Source organism: Anastrepha ludens, chromosome 2 (assembly GCF_028408465.1).
Source record: "Anastrepha ludens isolate Willacy chromosome 2, idAnaLude1.1, whole genome shotgun sequence".
NCBI lineage: Eukaryota > Metazoa > Arthropoda > Insecta > Diptera > Tephritidae > Anastrepha > Anastrepha ludens.
The window spans coordinates 82,647,331-82,665,516 of NC_071498.1; the positions used below are offsets into that span (position 1 = coordinate 82,647,331).

The 18,186-nt window shown below is 38.1% G+C and overlaps 1 protein-coding gene across 1 annotated transcript in view; it reads right to left on the bottom strand.

Moving 5' to 3' along the window:
• LOC128871968 (synaptic vesicular amine transporter) overlaps positions 1-16,595 on the bottom strand; it is a 32,164-nt gene extending 15,569 nt beyond the window's left edge. The window contains exons 1-4 of the mRNA XM_054114184.1: positions 15,784-16,595; positions 5,693-6,355; positions 5,506-5,609; positions 5,276-5,438 (exon numbers count right to left, since the gene is read on the bottom strand). Of these exons, the coding sequence (XP_053970159.1) occupies positions 5,276-5,438; positions 5,506-5,609; positions 5,693-6,355; positions 15,784-15,979 (1,126 nt within the window). The 5' untranslated portion in view covers positions 15,980-16,595. The remainder of the gene's footprint in view (positions 1-5,275; positions 5,439-5,505; positions 5,610-5,692; positions 6,356-15,783) is intronic.
• Positions 16,596-18,186: the final 1,591 nt, after the last annotated feature.

Below are 18,186 nucleotides of genomic sequence, written 5' to 3' on the forward strand. Positions count from 1 at the left end.
TGCTCACACCAGAGGTGAAGTTACCGGACTTCAGATGCTCTACCCATTTGGTCCGCTTATGTTGGGTGACCAGTTGCCGGATCTCCGAATTGAGATCCTTTATACGAGGATCCCCTGGATCGGCCTGGCGTAGGCGGTCACGCTCGTTTGCCATAAAGGCTGCTTCCGCGAATCTGGTCCAATCAGCTTTGCTGAAGTTGATGTATGACCGGTGATCCGCGGAAACAAAGTCGGCAGGTCCCTCGATCGAGATGATAATGGGCAAGTGGTCTGATGCAAGCGATATCATAGGTCGCCAGGTTATGCTATTTATCAGGCCAGCGCTAGCAATTGTTATATCAGGCGAGCTGCTACAATTGCCCACTACCCTAGTGGGGGCGTCGTCGTTTACAGTGCTGAACGTCGAATCGTCTATCTGCTCTGCCAATAGCTGTCCCCTACGATAATTTGCCGTCCCTGGTAATCAGGGGGGAGCTAGCGTGCAGGTTTGTCTCCTGGACCGCAGCTATCTTGATTCCGAACCGACTCATGAAGTCGACTATCTCGTCAATCTTGCTCGTGAGTCCGTTGCAGTTCAGTTGCAGAAGCTTGAAGCTTCGCGGGAGTGTCGTCGTAATTCGGGGGGTGAGGGATGCGTGATGTTGTCTGCGTTGGTCCTGCTGTGCGTTCCGCAAAATAGGTAGTGGCCTGATGTTGTCTGATGGCCGCGCCACGGGGGGCGGTTGCGGGTGCAGAGCTCTGCAGCAGGGGGCAACGTAGTCGCGTGTCCACTCCGGCGTGCAGGCCGGAGCACCTCCGAAAATGACACCAGCCACTGCAAGAATTGCTTTGAACAGTTGTCAAGTTCCGAGGAACTACGGTCTGACACACGGAGCAGACTGTGCGGGGGACCAAGAGCTGCTGGTTTGTCCCCGCACTGGGGTAGGAGCAGGAGGGTTGTGGGTTGGAGAGGGAGTTGTGTTGCTCTTGGGGGCTCCTGACCGTTGAGGTGTTGTTAGTGGCGGCAGTGTGATGTGCCGGCACTGAGGGCAGTGTAGCCGTGGAGGCGGGGGCCGCCTGTGAGCGGGAGCAGCACTTGGCCACATACCTTGTGGACCACTCCCTGTGTGTCTTAAGGCCTGAGCAGGTCTTAAGATGGCACCACCCGTTGCACTGGTTACACCTAACCGAGGTGGAGTTCGGGTGGAGCCGTTTATGGCAAATGCAGCAGTAGAATACTTCAGGTCCGGGGTTGGGTTCGACGCCAGCCCGGAAGAGAAGTATTTGGAGCAAACTGGCTGCAATGAGTTGCTCCTGTGACGAAAGATGTGGGGTAAAATACGCCCTTGGTCGGGAATAAAAACCCGAGTCATTCCGGTAACGTAGAACCGGCTGCCATGGGAATGCCAATATACTCTTCACATACAGCTGCCAATAAAGACCTGTTACATTTGCAGTTAATAGCTTTAAGTTATATGTTTTAAAGGCTGAAATGCGAAGCAGAACTTTATATGACGACCTCGAGCATATACGAGTATGTATAACACGTTGTAGTCTGCTTCTCATAATATTATATGAATCAATGTGTGAACATCATAGTCCTGGGGTATCTTGTGCAATTCCTCGAAAATAACATTTTTGAGCTCTGCTGGACCTCTCGAGTGTTTTTTTGCCACTTTTTTCTTTAAGTATGCTAACTTTCGTATTAGATTCATGTCCCCGCTTTGGACTGGTGTACCCAATCTTTATATGTAAAAATGAATATTTGTCTGTATGTCCTCGTTGAACTCAAAAACTACTGAACCGATTATTATAAAAATTGGTATATATGTACATATTTTTCCACGGAGAAGGTTTGTAGAATATGCTCATTGTTGCCACTCGCCACCAGGTGGCGCTGCAGAGTAGCAACTTCTGCGCCGTTCTACCGATTTTTTCGAAATAAACAAAATAAATGGAATGGTTAAGAATGATTTGAATATTTGTGTACTGATTTTTCTTTAAAGTTATTTTTCTAAAATTCATTTTAGTTGGCGTAGCAGCGCGCGCCGGGTACAGCTAGTACTTTATATAAATATATATATATATATATATATATGTATATATATATATATAATTGGCGCGCACAACCGTCTTGGGTGTAATTCTTCGCCAATACTTTACTGCAATAAAAAAGCAGCCACATTCTGAGCGTTATGTTTTGGATCGTTGTACCGGTTAGTAGAATTAAACTGAGGTTTGTTGTCAACAATGAAGCCAAATTTTTTTGCACTTTTCATCAAACGGATTTGCAGAATATTCAAATATTGTCGTGCATCCATCTTATCTTCTAATAAACGCTATTTCCCTTGCTAGATATGCATCCTCACATCCGCCTTTCCAATGCTTTTAACGGCTGCCTCCACTCTCTACATCGCTGTACATAATACAGTATGATTTTAGTCTCACCGCAGAATATCACTCCAGTAGCTATCTAGTTTAGTTGGGTACGTTCTAGCGAGAGATTATTGCTTTTCAATATGCTGTGCAGAGAGCAAAGGATTCTTTCGAGCATCTCGTGAAGTATAATTGCCTCCACACAATTATCTCTACGCTTACTAGCAAAGATTACTTGTCAAAATCTGCGGGTTCGCGGCTACTTTTCAGATATTTTCCATAGTCTTCCATTTGCAGATTTTGGCTCCAGCCTATTTTCATTTCTTGTACGATTTATTATGTTAGAAATAGTTTTCGGTTTAAATAAGATATTTATAATAACTTTTGCTCACTTTTTCCTATTGTATCTATAATTATGTACAATGGACCGACTGAGTCACCTCAAACGATGTCCGGTATCCACACAATTTCGCGTTTGATATTTTGATCAACAAATCACTCTTACGGCCGTTTTGTGACTGATTGATGACTATTGCATGTGTAACAACCCAGTGAGATAACGGCAAACGATGCCGAAAATAGATACATATGTAAAAACACTTTGGTGACAGGCGAGAGAAATACTTGTTTTTTTTTTTTTTGTATTTTGCGTTTCAGTTTTCTTTGGTGGATTCAAAAACTTTACCATTACTAAGTACTGGTAACTATGTCAGTTAATGAAATAATTTTGAAAGGCTCTACAAGAAACGATGGTTTTAGTCAAAAAAGTGCAAATGACTTGAATATTTTAGTGTGTCAAAACATTTTCTTGACAAACTGCACCTAGAGCTGTATATAAGTATATGTGGCTAGGGTGTAGTTTATAGGACATATGATAAATTCTTGTCGTTGAAATATTTGAATGAGAGAAAGTTAGTTTTATGACAGCCTTGGGATGGTCTCATTTTGATTTCAGCGCAATTTTGTGCACTGGGTTTTTAAAAGGGGAGAAATATAGCTCATGGATTGTATGATAGGTAGGAAAAGAACCTTGTGCTTATTTTTTTCTTTTATGAGTAACAGTAATGCTCATCACTTGTCGTTGTCTAAAATTATATATAAGGTGGCGCATAATAGACAGCGCAGCGTACAAACCGGGAAGCAATGAAGCGCATAAAGGTAAAAAACAAATCTATCACTCAAATTTTTTTTTTGTTATTTAGTAAAGAAGTAATTCAAAACCCGAATTGGGTGATCAATTTTGCGGTACTTTGTACATGAATTGTACGAAGCATGCCCCAGAGGATTGATGCTCCAAAAAAAGGGTGGACATAATAAATATAAATGTTTTTATAACTAATTCCTTTGATTTGCACTGATTTATTAATAAAATATCATTACTTCACTTTTTAAAACAAAATAATCAGTAATAAATGGACTGCCTAATACTTTTGAGTCTATATTTTCTATTTTTTATATTAAAAATATTTATATTATACTCGTACTTATTTTATATCTTTTACTTAATAGGACTATGAATAAGTTCGTGCGGTTTTTTTCGAAATTTGAAACTTTATTGACGTAAAATGGTTACAAATTTAATATTCAAAATATTGTCCATCGCTTACTACTACTTTTTCCCATCTTTCTGGCAATTCACGGATTCCCTTTGTGAAAAATTCGGTCGGTTTTGCCGCAATCCACGAATCGATCCATTTTTTGACTTCATCGTAATTACGGAAGTGCTGGTCAGCCAGGCCATGTTGCATCGATCGGAAGAGATAGTAATCGGATGGCGCAAGGTCTGGACTATACGGCGGGTGGGGTAGGACATCCCATTTGAGCGTTTCTAAGTATGTTTTGACCACTTGTGCAACATGTGGCCGAGCATTGTCATGTTGCAAAATAACTTTGTCGTGTCTATCGGCGTATTGCGGCCGTTTTTCTCGCAGTGCTCGGCTCAAACGCATCAATTGTCGTCGGTAGACATCCCCCGTAATCGTTTCATTCGGTTTCAGTAGCTCATAATACACAACACCCAGCTGGTCCCACCAGATACACAGCATAACCTTCAGGCCATGAATATTCTGCGCCGACGTCGATGTTGAAGCATGGCCAGGGTATCCATACGTTGCCCGACGTTTTGGATTGTCGTAATGGACCCACTTTTCATCGCCAGTCACAATTCGATGCAAAAAACCCTTTCTTTTGTGCCGTTGAAGCAGTTGTTCGCATGCCATAAAACGGCGTTCAACGTCTCTTGGCTTCAATTCATACGGCACCCAATGGCCTACCTTTCGGATCATTCCCATGGCTTTTAAACGTTTGGAAATGGTTGATTGATCAACTCCCAAAGTTTTTGCAACCTCTTCTTGCGTTTGAGCCGGATCTTGATCGAGCAATTCCTCCAATTCGGTATCCATGAACTTTGGCGGCGCACCCTCGCGTTCTTCGTCTTCCAAGCCAAAATCACCACTTTTAAAGCGTGCAAACCACTTCTGGCACGTTCGCTCAGATAGAGCATGCTCACCATAAACTTCCACCAAGATACGATGACTTTCGGCTGCTTTTTTCTTCATATTAAAATAATGAAGAAGAATTCCCCGCAAAAACACATTATTTGGCACGAAATTCGACATTTTCAAGTGTGGTAAAAATATTGTTGTTTACGCTTCAAATAAAAAACTTATACTGACGTTTGTGCCTTACGACAGTAGCTCTCCAATGAATGTTTGGAAATGTGGATCGATGGAATAATAATCAAGTTACGCCATCTGTTGTAAAACCGCACGAACTTATTCATAGTCCTATTATTATATTTTTTTTCGAAAAAAATCCTTTTAACTCAACAATTTTTTAAAAACAGTTATAAATATTCCTAGGTGCACTAATATCTACATAGTACATACGATATTTGTTGTGTTTGTGTTTACTCACGTACCCAAGTTCAGAAATATTACCGTAGAGAGTATTATAAAAGGAGCTGACTTTCCAATTAAATCATAGAGTATGCTACCAAAAGGATACCCAAGCAAAACACCCAAGGCTATGCTACCCAAAATGATGCCCATCACTTTAGAGCGGCGCTCCTCCTCTGGATAGTGCTGCAACATAAAATAAGATTATAAATATGTCTACTAACCAATAAAATCCTTGTGTGTAAGTACTTGCCTGTGCCACCAAACTCATGCCACACACGCCAATGCATGCCGAGCCGACACCTTGTATAGAGCGCGCAATCAATAGTTCTATGTATGTCTCACCCACAGAGAAAACTATGCATGATAAAAAGATACAAAAACAAATAAAATGGATTTGTTCAATGTCCAAAATTAGCTTTACCAATATTCACACATACCCAATGAAGATAAGAGTAGCAGAAATGTGCCTGCCACAATAGGTAATCGGTAACCAACTTTGGCACTCATATTGCCGACAATTGGATTGAATATTAACTGAACTAAAGCCTTCATCGATAGTAGTATACCAATTGAGCTATTTTCACTAGACAAGTTATCATATGTGCGTCTATCCGTACTTTTACCGACCTGATTAATGTCACTGACAGTGGTGGTTCTAGTCGTCGTTGTGACGGAATTTGGGGCAATACTAACATCCTTAACATTCGCTTCAATGAGCTCTTTTTGTATGCCGTTGGCGCCTGCGGTATTTCCGGTGGTTGAGCTTTTCGTCATTGTTCCAGCTGTTGCGCCTCCCGTACCTGCGTTAATGTAGCGCAATTGCTTATGCTCAGCGGGCGCAAATATAGCTTTATCGTCGCTATGCAGCAACGTAAAATTCACCATTGATTTTCCGGGTATCGGATGTTTCGTCATGATTGTTTGTATGGGTTGTTGTGCACCATCAATATAACGGTAAGCTAAGCCGGGTGATGATATAAAAGAACTGGCGATACCAACACTGAGAGCAGCGGTTGTAGCATTATAACTGTTGAACGCCTCCAACTGAGTGTGCGGTGTCCTGTTATTTATAGTCGCAAGATAATCGGGCAATATGGGCACTGAGTGAAGATTGAGTGTGAGTTTCAGTGTGTTTTTCAAAAATAACTTTAAAACAATTGTGAGACAAGGCAATAAATATGATAAAGGAATTTAACTCTAAAGCACTAAGGCTATTTTTTATATGTAAATACTAAATGTTAGTGAATTCGGCTAAAATGTGTTTAACACTGATTTTTGCTGTTATTTATATATACATATATATTGCATCAGCCATTAACAAAAGTTGTATATATTTGCTGTTTTGAAATGTTCTAAAGATAATAAAATAAAATGTGTGCATTTTTTAAAAATATGTTTATTAGGAATAGTTTTTTGGGATCGGATGTTAAAAAAAATAAATAAATACATGAAAAAAAAAAAAAAAACAAAATAGCAAATAAAAAATTTATTAAAATCAAAGCAAAATAAATTAAAAAAGCATATAATGTTTAATCAAATAATACATCATTTTCCGAGAAATTTTATGTCCTCCAAAAATGTAAATGTGTTTTTATTACCCTTGGTACTTGTTGACTTGGTCATTCGGGACTTTTTCTCATACAATCTATATATATATAAAAGAAAGTCATGTTAGTTACACTACTTATAACTCGAGAACGGCTGAGCCATTGCATTCATTGCTTTGTGGCGAAACACCAGAATCACGTCGTTTTCTTGCAAACACTCAAAAATACATTGGTTGTTTCCAAATGACCTCATTTGGGGCAGACATTATCGAAGAACGAGGATTTAATCCGACATTCAAGGTATTTATTGATTTTTTTTTGAACTTACTATAATTATTCATACGCATTATGTTTGCTGAATATAAAAAAAGGGTTTATAAATAAAAAAGACTGACTTTGCTTTTTATAGATACAAGGACAGATTCACCATCGAATTGTATCATTGCAACCTTTCGAAGATGCACAGCATACATTTTTACAAATATACTTCATGGGCAACATGGAAGAACAACTTGATCGACGTCAAGGGATCAATGCAGTAATGAAAATAGCAATTCTTAAAGATCTGCAGCAACTACTTCGTGAACATCATGCGTTGGTCAGGCTGTTCAAGAGTGCTTTGGAACGCATGCCAAATGATGACTACAAAGTCGTGATCAGAGTAGACCATCTGGAACACACGAACGCACATTTAACGCTTCAACAATAGATTGTTGGTGAAAACTTGGAAAAACGCGATATCGGGCTTACACGTCGTCATGCTGGGCAACTGCAACAAATATCTGAAACACATCGTTCATATGACACGTTGCATGTTCACGGGTCGGAAAACCATCTGCGTTGTTTGTTCTTGCACCTGATAATAAAACAAAAAATGTCGTGTATCACAAGGTGCTTAACTGAAGAGTGCAATCTATTAAAGCTTCATTGAAATACTTGATTAAAAAAAATTAACTTAATAAAATCAAAAATCTGCTTTTTTATTGCCTCTAGGACGGAACAAAGTTAGCCGGGCTAGCTAGTTGTCTATAAAGCTTTCTCGAAACTCATGTTTCCATTCTAAAATAATAAAAACACAAAGCATATTACTAAGTTCGCGTTTCACGTGAAATGGCTGTCAAAATCCATACAAATTGCATTGCTCTGACATATGCGTGAAATTTTGTATGTATCTCACGGCAAAGCATGGTAGTACGCCGTGATAACTCCGCGGAATATGATGCAAGCAATATTTTTCCATATCTATTTAGTAAAATGCACATGCCATTTAAAATTGAGCGAAAACTGGCAGTTCGTTCGTTCTGCAAAAACTTGTATTTTTAAGCGAAACGTCTTCGCAAAGACTGTAATTAAATCTTCTTTATACTTTTTTGTGTCACATATATGTGTATTAATTTGTTTTTTTCTTAAATTTCTAAAAATTTGCCAATTGCTTCTGGGGCGACGCTCATAAATTTGACGTTTCTTCTCATTTGCCAATCAATGTTGCTGGCGAAATTTCACGGCTGTGAAGTTAATTCGCTAAAAAGATTTCTCGATGCGTTTGAAACAATATAACAATTCAACAAGAATATAACATTTGTTTGGAAGAATTTAATGGGCATTATTAGGGCCGCGTGTATATAGCTCGTGCTCTATCAACACCGTTAGTGTTCTCGTTCTTCTCAAAAACTAACAACACCAAAAGAGAATTTGCAATTTGACGCAGCAAAAGTCTCCCTGTATGAACACGGCCTAGTTAAACTCTCTTGGAATGAAGTTCGGAGCATTGCAAATAGTGAGTTATAACAGTTTTATGAGGTATACCCTTACTCGATCGCTCGATAACTTTGCTGTTGCTTTCAGAGGGAAAATTATCGTCAAGTGAAGCACTGAAGTCACGAATCGAAGGCGATTTGTGTTAATCGAATCGACTAACATTAAGCATTGCATATCTATAAATCTGAATACATAGAATTGTATGTAAAATGTGTATATGTGTACACAGAAAAAATTGGAAAAGCGCATGAAGTTTACATATTTTAAACATACATAAGAGTATATTTTAAGCTAATGACGTTTACTTTTATTTTTATTTATTAAAACAATAAACTTAGTATACTACCAAAGTTACACAACAAAACCACAAACTGGGACAACTTTAAAAAGATGGTTGACAACCCGCTAATCATGAATATACCATTAAAAACAAATACGGACATAGAAGCCGCCATTGAATTATTCAGCACAACGCATTTGGCAAACAAGTAGAAATAAAGCAACAAAGCAAATGAAACTAGCACTACGAGAGACGCGAAATTCCAAAATGCATGAGTGCTTGCATAACTTCTTACCAACAGAAGCAACGGATTACTCGCTATGGAAAGCGACAAAAAATATTTCGCAGCCAATATCCTATATTGCTCCACTTAAAACATCTAGCACGCAGTGCGCAAAAACGATCCTAATACCCAAGCCAGGGAAAGCCTTTGATATGGCGCCCTCTTATAGACCAATAGGTCTGCTTCCTATTTTATCGAAAGTCTTCGAATAACTTTTACAATATTGGCTTAACCCTACAATTGCACAAAGTAATCTTATTAATACGAACCAGTTTGGATTTAGGAAACATCATTCCACCATAGAGCATGTCAACTCTGTATATAATTTCACTAGAGACGCATTCAAAAATAGAGAATACTGTGTTGCCGTCTTCGTAGACATTTGACAAGTTCTAAGGTCGAGGGCCCAATATATGTATGTACATTGTGTAAAATAAGTACCCGGAATTTATAATTTAAACTCTCCCGGGAATACCTGCCACTTCAAATTTGGTTTTTTCATGTTGGTACACATGTCCTTGAATGCACAAGCCTTATTAGAACGGGATCTATTACTTAGTGTGTTTTATTCTGCAGTCAAAGTGAGTTGATCTTTTGTTTACTTGGCGAATTTTACTATGGATAAACTTGTGGAGCAGAGGGTTTGCATTAAATTTTGCGTTGCGAACAAAATTACGTGTGCCAATACATTAAATATGTTGCGGGAAGCCTATGGTGACTCGTGTTTATCCAAAACACAAACCTACGAGTGGTACAAGACGTTCAAAGAGGGCCGTGAAGTGGTAGAAGATTTGCCTCGCTCCGGACGACCATCGATCGTTACGACCGACGAAAACGTCGAAGAAATTAAGAAAATTGTATTTGAAAATCGTCGTTTGAGTACCAGAGAGATCGGTCGTGAGATTAACATCTCTCACATGACCGCTCAGAACATTTTGACTGGTGTGTTGGGCATGCGCCGCGTCGCCGCTCGGCTTGTTCCGAAAGAGCTCAATTTTTTGCAGAAAGAGCATCGGAAGGAGGTCTCTGAAGACATTATTTCCCGAGCTAATACGGACCCTACGTTCATGAAACGCATAATAACTGGTGATGAGACATGGGTCTACGAGTACGATATGCAAACCAGTCAGCAATCGTCTTCGGGGAAGGCGGGGAAGGATTGAAGACATTAAAAAAAATTCGCTAAAGGAGCTGAAGGCCATCCCGGCGCCGGCCTACCAGCGGGCCATGGATGACTGGGTTGTTCGTTGGAATATTTGTATCGGCTCAAAAGGAGCCTATTTTGAAGGCGATCCAACAAATAATGATGAATAATATGAAAAAATGTTTTTTTTTTTTAAATTCCGGGTACTTATTTTACACAATGTATATATGTATATAAATGGCACTTAGACCATTTTTGGGTCTTTGGCCGGGCTCCTTCTCCTATTTGTGGCATGCGTTTTGATGTTGTTCCATAATTAATTCAAACTGTAGGTCTTTAACCCGATTCCGAAAAGCAAATGGTTTTTTTTATGAGGATCTTTTTCATGGCAGAAAAAACTGTTTCTTCATTTTGGTGTTTCACGGAGATTCGAGGGCTTAATATACAAACTAATTATAATCATAATTTCTTTATGCTGCTAAAATCATGAATATTTTCGAGTTAAAATACATAAATTAAGAAGTTACCAATATCTATGAAATCAAAGCTGGTGTGCCGCAGGGAAGTGTCTTGGGAACAGTACTTTATACGCTTTTCACTATCGACCTACCTTTAACAGTAAGCACACGTACAACCACATATGCAGATGGCACTGTAGTAATGACTAGAAATATTCAAGCTTCTACTGCTTCTAATCAACTTCCACAAAACCTTGACAGCCTTAGCACAAGGCTGAAGAAATGGCGTATAAAAATCAATTAACCAAAGTCAGCGCAAAGAACTTACACACCTCGAAAAGATACTTGTCCTTCAGTGGACCTTAACAACTGCAAGATACCCCAAATGAACAGCGTTCATTTTGATCGACGTCTTACGTGGTGCCCTCATATATTTTCAAAGCGGAAACAGCTTGGAATAAAACTGCGTTCCCTTTAATGGCTACTTGGCCAAAAATCAGAGCTTTCGCTGGATAATAAGCTGCTCATATATAAATCAATACCGAACAAATATGGGCATATGGAGGTAAATCTACGGCTCAGCTTTAAAATCAAATCTTGATTGTCCATGGTTTGTTTGCAACGATATAAGTCATCATAATCTTGGACTGCTCTCGGTACATGAAGAAATTGGCTGCAACAGCATAAGATATAATAACCGCCTTGCTAGTGATTTTGGCGCAATAACTACTTCGCATTACTTTTTTCCATATAAACAAATCATAGAAAATTTTCCATGGCGCATATACTATACGAGTCCATTTCGCTATACGATTTAATGAAGGCGGCATAAACGACTTCTGCGGTTGGGCAGAGTAATTATGTCGATGTCGTCAACATACGCTGACTCCTTTGTGCGCTAAGATGGTACCGCAGTCAATCATTTCTTCAGCCCAAATTATCCTCTTTAACATCATATTAAAGGAATTTCATGATAAAGAGTCATCTTCAATAGCTGGTATTGCATAAGTTCTTCAATGATTCCAACTTCAGATCCAGTGGTGTATAAGCAATTTATAAGCTGTCGAAAGTGGGCTTAAAGGTGACAATGAAATGAAGAGTGGCGATCCTTTTTTACAAGTATTTTCTCATAAACACCTGGTCGATAGTAGCTTTACCAGATTTAAAGCCACATTGATCAGGTTCAAATAGTTTATGCTTTAAATAATATTATTGATAAGACGTTATACAACAAATTAAGAAGACTGAAGAAGTTCGCAGTATCACCTTTCTTACTTAATGAGCAGTACGGTGGCGTGGGATCTTCTAAAAATAATTCTAATAATTCATATTTATTATACTAGGCTGTCCAATAAGTTTTGCGGTTCGATAAGAAAGAGGAGAACTCACATAATTTTTGCTCCCTCTGCCTGCACTGACTTCTATCGTCAATGCGAAAAAAGAAAAGGGAGGTTTTTCTTCAAGCAATTCAAGACCGTTGACGATTGTGGAATCATCAGTTGGATAAATATCATTTTTATCAAAAACGTACTCGTAGTTCTGTTCGTAAGCGTTCTCATAACCATGTATAATCCCATACCCATAAAATTTAAGTACCTTGCTTCCTGTAGATTTCGCGTATTACGCACGATAAAAGCTCCTTAACCCTTTCGCGTTATTGTTGCCATATGGCAACAGTAAACTTTAAAAGGCCGTCAACACTCTCTTGTAAAAAATATCAACTTTTTTGTTATATATTGTCAAAAATTGAAGTTTAATGGTTAATCAGAAATAAAATAAATAATAACCGCCCATTATATATCGGTAATACAACATTTTTAAAGAAAGCCTTCTGGCATATAGCACTTCACTCTGAAATTTGTATTTTGCATTTCTAGATTTTTGAGGCATTTTGGGCAAATGTTTTCAACAATTTTTGAATAAGGTAATATATATAGAAAAATGTTCAATCTGTCATTTGGCTTATAAATATTTTTCCGCTCGCAGCTTTAAAAGCTGTGCTAATTTTTAAAACTAAGCTTGTTGCCATATGGCAACAAATTTCTCGTAAGGTGTTAACTTGCATTAGATTGCAGAAGAAGTTTATTTGCGATTGAAACCAATACAAAACATTTGTTGCCATATGGCAACATTAAAAAAAAGCACTTAACAAAAAAAAAAAAAAAATTATTTGTATTGTTATTGGTCCTAAAATAAATACTCAGACAAAAATTTGGATTTTTTGGATGGCGCAATAAAAAGATGTAGCGAAAGGGTTAAGCAATATTAGTGAGGATAATTAATATATATGGAAATTTGGTGGATTGGGTTAGTTCCCCCACTATGCATTTAACCTAAGTTTGCATATTTACGGCATGATTTCAAAGTTGTATTGGCGAGTTGTCAAATTTGGATTCGAAGGAAAAGAGAATAAATTTCACTCATACGCCGGTTTTTTGTAGCCATTTGTATAACCCAGTCTAATCAGTACTTTTCTTCTTTAGATATTCTCGATCTGTAAGCTTCTTAGTATTCTTGTAACCGCCAAATTAGATATTTTCTTTCTTCCTCAAATCCGTGTCGAAGATATAATCACCTCCAGTTTATATATTATGTAGATTGCGTCAAGACAGACTCACTTCCCACTTAAGGGAAAGATGAAATTGGCTACTGGCTTGAGAAAACGTGGACAATGATCTTAACAGATGACGAAAACGCACAAATTTAGCCCTAACCCAATTTTTATTACAAGTGATAATTAGATACCATCTTGGTATCGATATTTACATTTGTTTCTGGTATTGTAACAAAGAATCGGATACAGAATAAATATTGGTGGAAAGTATCGCGTTTATTCAAGTATGGAATAAAAAATGTATATTAAAAAAATGAGACAATTCGTTATTTTTTAATTTTATTATTGAACAGAAACTCATTTTTCATGGTTTGTTTGAAGATTAAAAATGGATGTGCACAAAAATTAGCATTTTTATATTTAGCATAAATCGTCCTCGCTAAAAAGCAAGTTCTTTAATACAATATTTGCCTGAAAGACGGTTTCTTTTCCGTGTGGTATTGGTTTTTCGTGTATATTATATTACATTGTCTGCCTTCGAGAAAAGTCTGTCGCAGTGACTCAACTTTCCAAGCTCAATTATATGCAGAATTTACAAGAAAAGTAAACTTGAAAAAATAATGGCAAATTGAAACTTACATTGCCTACTTTGACATGATGGAATGAATTAATGCTGAATAATAGTTATACCCGAATCGATACAAATGCTCCGGCTATAAAAGTATTCGAAGCGGTACCAGCTGGGGGTAGCAAAGGAAGAGGAAGGCCTACTACGCGTTAGAAAGAGGATTTGACTTCCCTGGATGTTTCCAACTGGCGCCTGTTAGCACGAGAAAGAAAGGACTAGCGCGCTTTGTTGAAAATTGCCGAAATCAAGAAAAAGAAGAATAGTTATAGTGCTGCCATACAGCAAATACTGCACAGGAGTATCGATACTAAGTGCCAAACTCGAAAAAGTATCGAGTATTTACTTGCAAGTATAGGCATCAACGAATCATTATTTATTACTAGTAAATAATTGGAATTGGTGCTTGAGCAGCATTCCTTTTTCCCTAACCATCTATATCGGTTTTTTTAGCTGCATGACAACTATCAATATGCATGTCCATGGTTTGACCAGCTGAGAATGGCAAACTGTGTTAACATATTTGTTTAGTAAGGTTTGGCAAGTCATCATGAATAGTTTAATGCCAAAACAACGCTCCAAATTGTGGGAATTTATTTCGAAAAAAAAATCTGTTTGCGCAGTTCATAGAGCGAAGCGTTGAAGAAGAAACAGAAATGCCAATTCGTAATCGTTCTCAACTTGTTGGCCCTTATCCTTCGACTACGTGGAAAATCTTAGGTTAGGCTCTTGGCTTACGTGCTTATAAAATACTGTTTGTGCACGAATTGAAGCCAAATGACCGTCGAAATGACCAATATATACGACCATAGTAAACAACCGGAAACTATCTTCCACTTCCTTTGTGAATGCCCTATATAAGGCGAGGATGTTAACCCTTGGCAAGCCTCCTTTTGAAAACCTTGAAGAGCTAGCCGGCATAGACGTAAACAACCTTATAAGGTTTCTCAATCGCGATGGAATAATCATATAACTTGTTGGTATCGAAGATGTGACAATAAAATAGGGCGATTCTTGGCGAATCGCTAATTGGATTCTTGGTGAATCACCACTTTAACCAGCCATCTACCCGACTATCATAACAAAAATCATTAAACAACATTTCTGTTTTGTATTATCGTTTTAACTTCTCAAGCTGTTAAAAAAGCACCCCATACAATTTAAATTAGGCAGATCCCCGCCACTTTCTAAATATAAGAAATTAAAAAAATATGGTGCCACAAATATTGCTTCAAGTAGGGGTGGCTGATTGAACGTTTTACGACGGCCTGCTGCAAAGTTTTACGTCAATTATATTACAAAAAGAAGCCTAAAGGAAGAAACAACTCGGGCTATACTCTTATAAAACTGCAGCAATTATTAGATTGCAGTGCGAACGAATTGTATGAAAATAGTGATTTTAATCCACACATCCAGCAAATGGAAAGAGTCGAGGGTTAACATCAGCGTATCAAGGCGGCGCAGATATCTCAGCTTCACAGCAAGGGACTTTAGATCCACAAATCTACATTGTTTTGAATTAAAAATACTGAACAGCATTTAAAAACCAAAAAACAAAAATTGGATAATAGAACTGTTTTGAGCTCGGAACAACTCAACAAGCACTTTCAACAATATTATCATTACACATTTCTTCAATTATTGTCAGTTATAAGGCCACAAATTACGGTTCATTGACTTTTGACACATACACATGCATATTTCACTGATTCTAACCCAAGTACGAGCATTAGCAGTTGAATTAGACTAAGTATGATATAGGCATGCCCATAAATAGCATAAATATTTATTTATTCAATTTTTTTAATTTAAAATTTTTTTGTATTATTAACATTAAAAAGGACATATTTTTGTATGAATAACACCGATAATATCCTACCAATCACAGTTAGCAGTACATTATCCAGTAGCAACGCGAAGTAAACAATGACTGCAATTACGCAACGATTTGTATTTCCGAAATTCGGTGTGGAGGACCTCCTTTCGTCACCCGAGGCATTTAGCACGGATGCTGTGCGCACAATGCTTTCATGCACGCGATCGCTGTTAATTTCCTCAACTTGTTGTTCGGACATATTGGTTTATATTCTAAATTGCAGCGCTTTTATTCTTAGAAAAACCATGCAAGTGAATCCACTTCGCTGTTGAACTCACCACACACACAAACACTTCGAATAATAAATACACACCCCCGCACACACGTTAATTGCCAACCTGCATTTTGATTGAGTTTACGTTTCTGAATGCTACCATATGTTTAGCGAAAAATCCACTGCAAACTAAACTCATTCACGAAAAACAACAAACACTAACTAGTAACGCAATTCACACACAATTATTACAGCAAAATTGTCGGTCGGAAGTGAAAAGATACGCGCGCTTATCCTTCTATGCTTGGTGTTCAACAGGTGCCACCGTTGCAGCCGATGACGAACAATTGAAAAGCTTCGACACTTTGCCGAGTCATTTTATAGTCACAAACATGTTGCTTATTGGCGCTGTTGATGCTGGCTGTCGTCACTCTTTTTGTGTTCAATCGGGTGTGCTTTTTATCCTTTTCATCCATTGACATCCCATGTCGCTGTAGCAACGACAAGCGCTGGGGGAAATGGAAACAAAATTGGAGCAATAGCAATATAGGCACTATGACATTCAATAGATATACATACGACTATTTATGTACTTACACATGCATATATACATACTAACATACATTCACACTTTTGTGTAAGCTTGGTCGCATGTTCACACATCGACTTGCTTGCAAAATTGGCAGTAGAACGTGGCTCTGAGGTCTGCCGCAACCTTGCTCTAGAGTTTAGACCCTCATCGTCTATCGAATTCATTGCTTATGGTAACACTGTCTTGTATGTTTGTTTGACTGAGGTTTGACAAAAATGTAGCTGCTTATAAACACTCCATCGCACTTTTCATCTGTGTTCTGGCCAACAAGGCAGATAAGTTGCATGCCGCCAGACGCATAACCCTACATTTATATATACATACATTGCTATGTACATTTGCAAGTACACACCCTCTAGGAAAATTCACTACTTTCAAACTAGTAGGGTTCTAGCAAATTTGTAATCGTAAGTACTAGCGTTCGTATTTTTTCTATATAAACAATTGCCGGCTTTTATATGGCGATGTTCTAAGAAAAATCAATTCTTCTAATAATCCCAATGCTTTAATCGAAATTTTACGTACTGCTGCTGCTGCTTTAAAATATAGTTAATAGAGTTGTTGCATTTAGGAGATCATAGGTTGAGTTCTTTAGAAAGCAAACAAATTTTCATTATTCATCAAATGTGATTTTATTCAACCGGCTGCCTCGACTAGTTTCGCAGTTTTTCAAGTCCTTGGTAACGGTTTCTGGCTCTATCTCACGAACAGTTTGTCCAATGCACGCCCTAAGCACCTGAATCGTTAACACCAGTCCTTCACGGCACAACACGAGAAAAGTGTCAAATTGACGAGCTTGACGTTCAATAGATCTAGTTTGGCATAGATTGATTGTATCCTACTGATACCAAAGACTGTCCAAGTCCATGCCGTTAATTTATATATATGTACAATATATAATTGGCGCGTACACCCTTTCTGGGTATTTGGCCGAGCACCTCCTCCTATTTGTGGTGTGCGTCGTGATGTTTTTCCACAAATGGAGGGACCTACAATTTCAAGCCGACTCCGAACGGCAGATATTTTTATGAGGAACTTTTTCATGGCAGAAATACAATCGGAGTTTTGCCATTGCCTGCCGAGGGGGTGTTTCACCGAGATTCGAACCTACCCTCTCTCCGTGAGTTCCGAATGGTAGTCACGCACCAACACTTATATGGCCCTTTTTCTTGTTAACATAGCCGCTGAGACGAAAATGCTCTTCGTAAGAAAATATTATGCCTAAGCTACACAACATTGACTTTAATTTTTCTACCAAAAATTTATATAAAAGCGTGCAGGGTGAAACCGACCTCCTCGCTCATGTCTATTAAAAATTTTTGAAAAAGTGTAATTATAGAATATTTTCTAAGAAGAATATATTAAGATTTATTAGTGTTTGTTTTAAAACATTGAGGTAGATAAGTTTAATAAAATATTTTTGTTTTTTAAACTCGTGTCAATATTTTTCCATCCCGACTCGAGCAATTAAATCAATGTATCTGAAGCCGTAGATGGCCACAGTCAAGTCACAGCACCATGTACGAGAAAGTCGATTTTGTATTTTTACTCGCATCAAAACCAGTGAATACTCGTGCTTAGTTTACAATTGGGGAAAAAA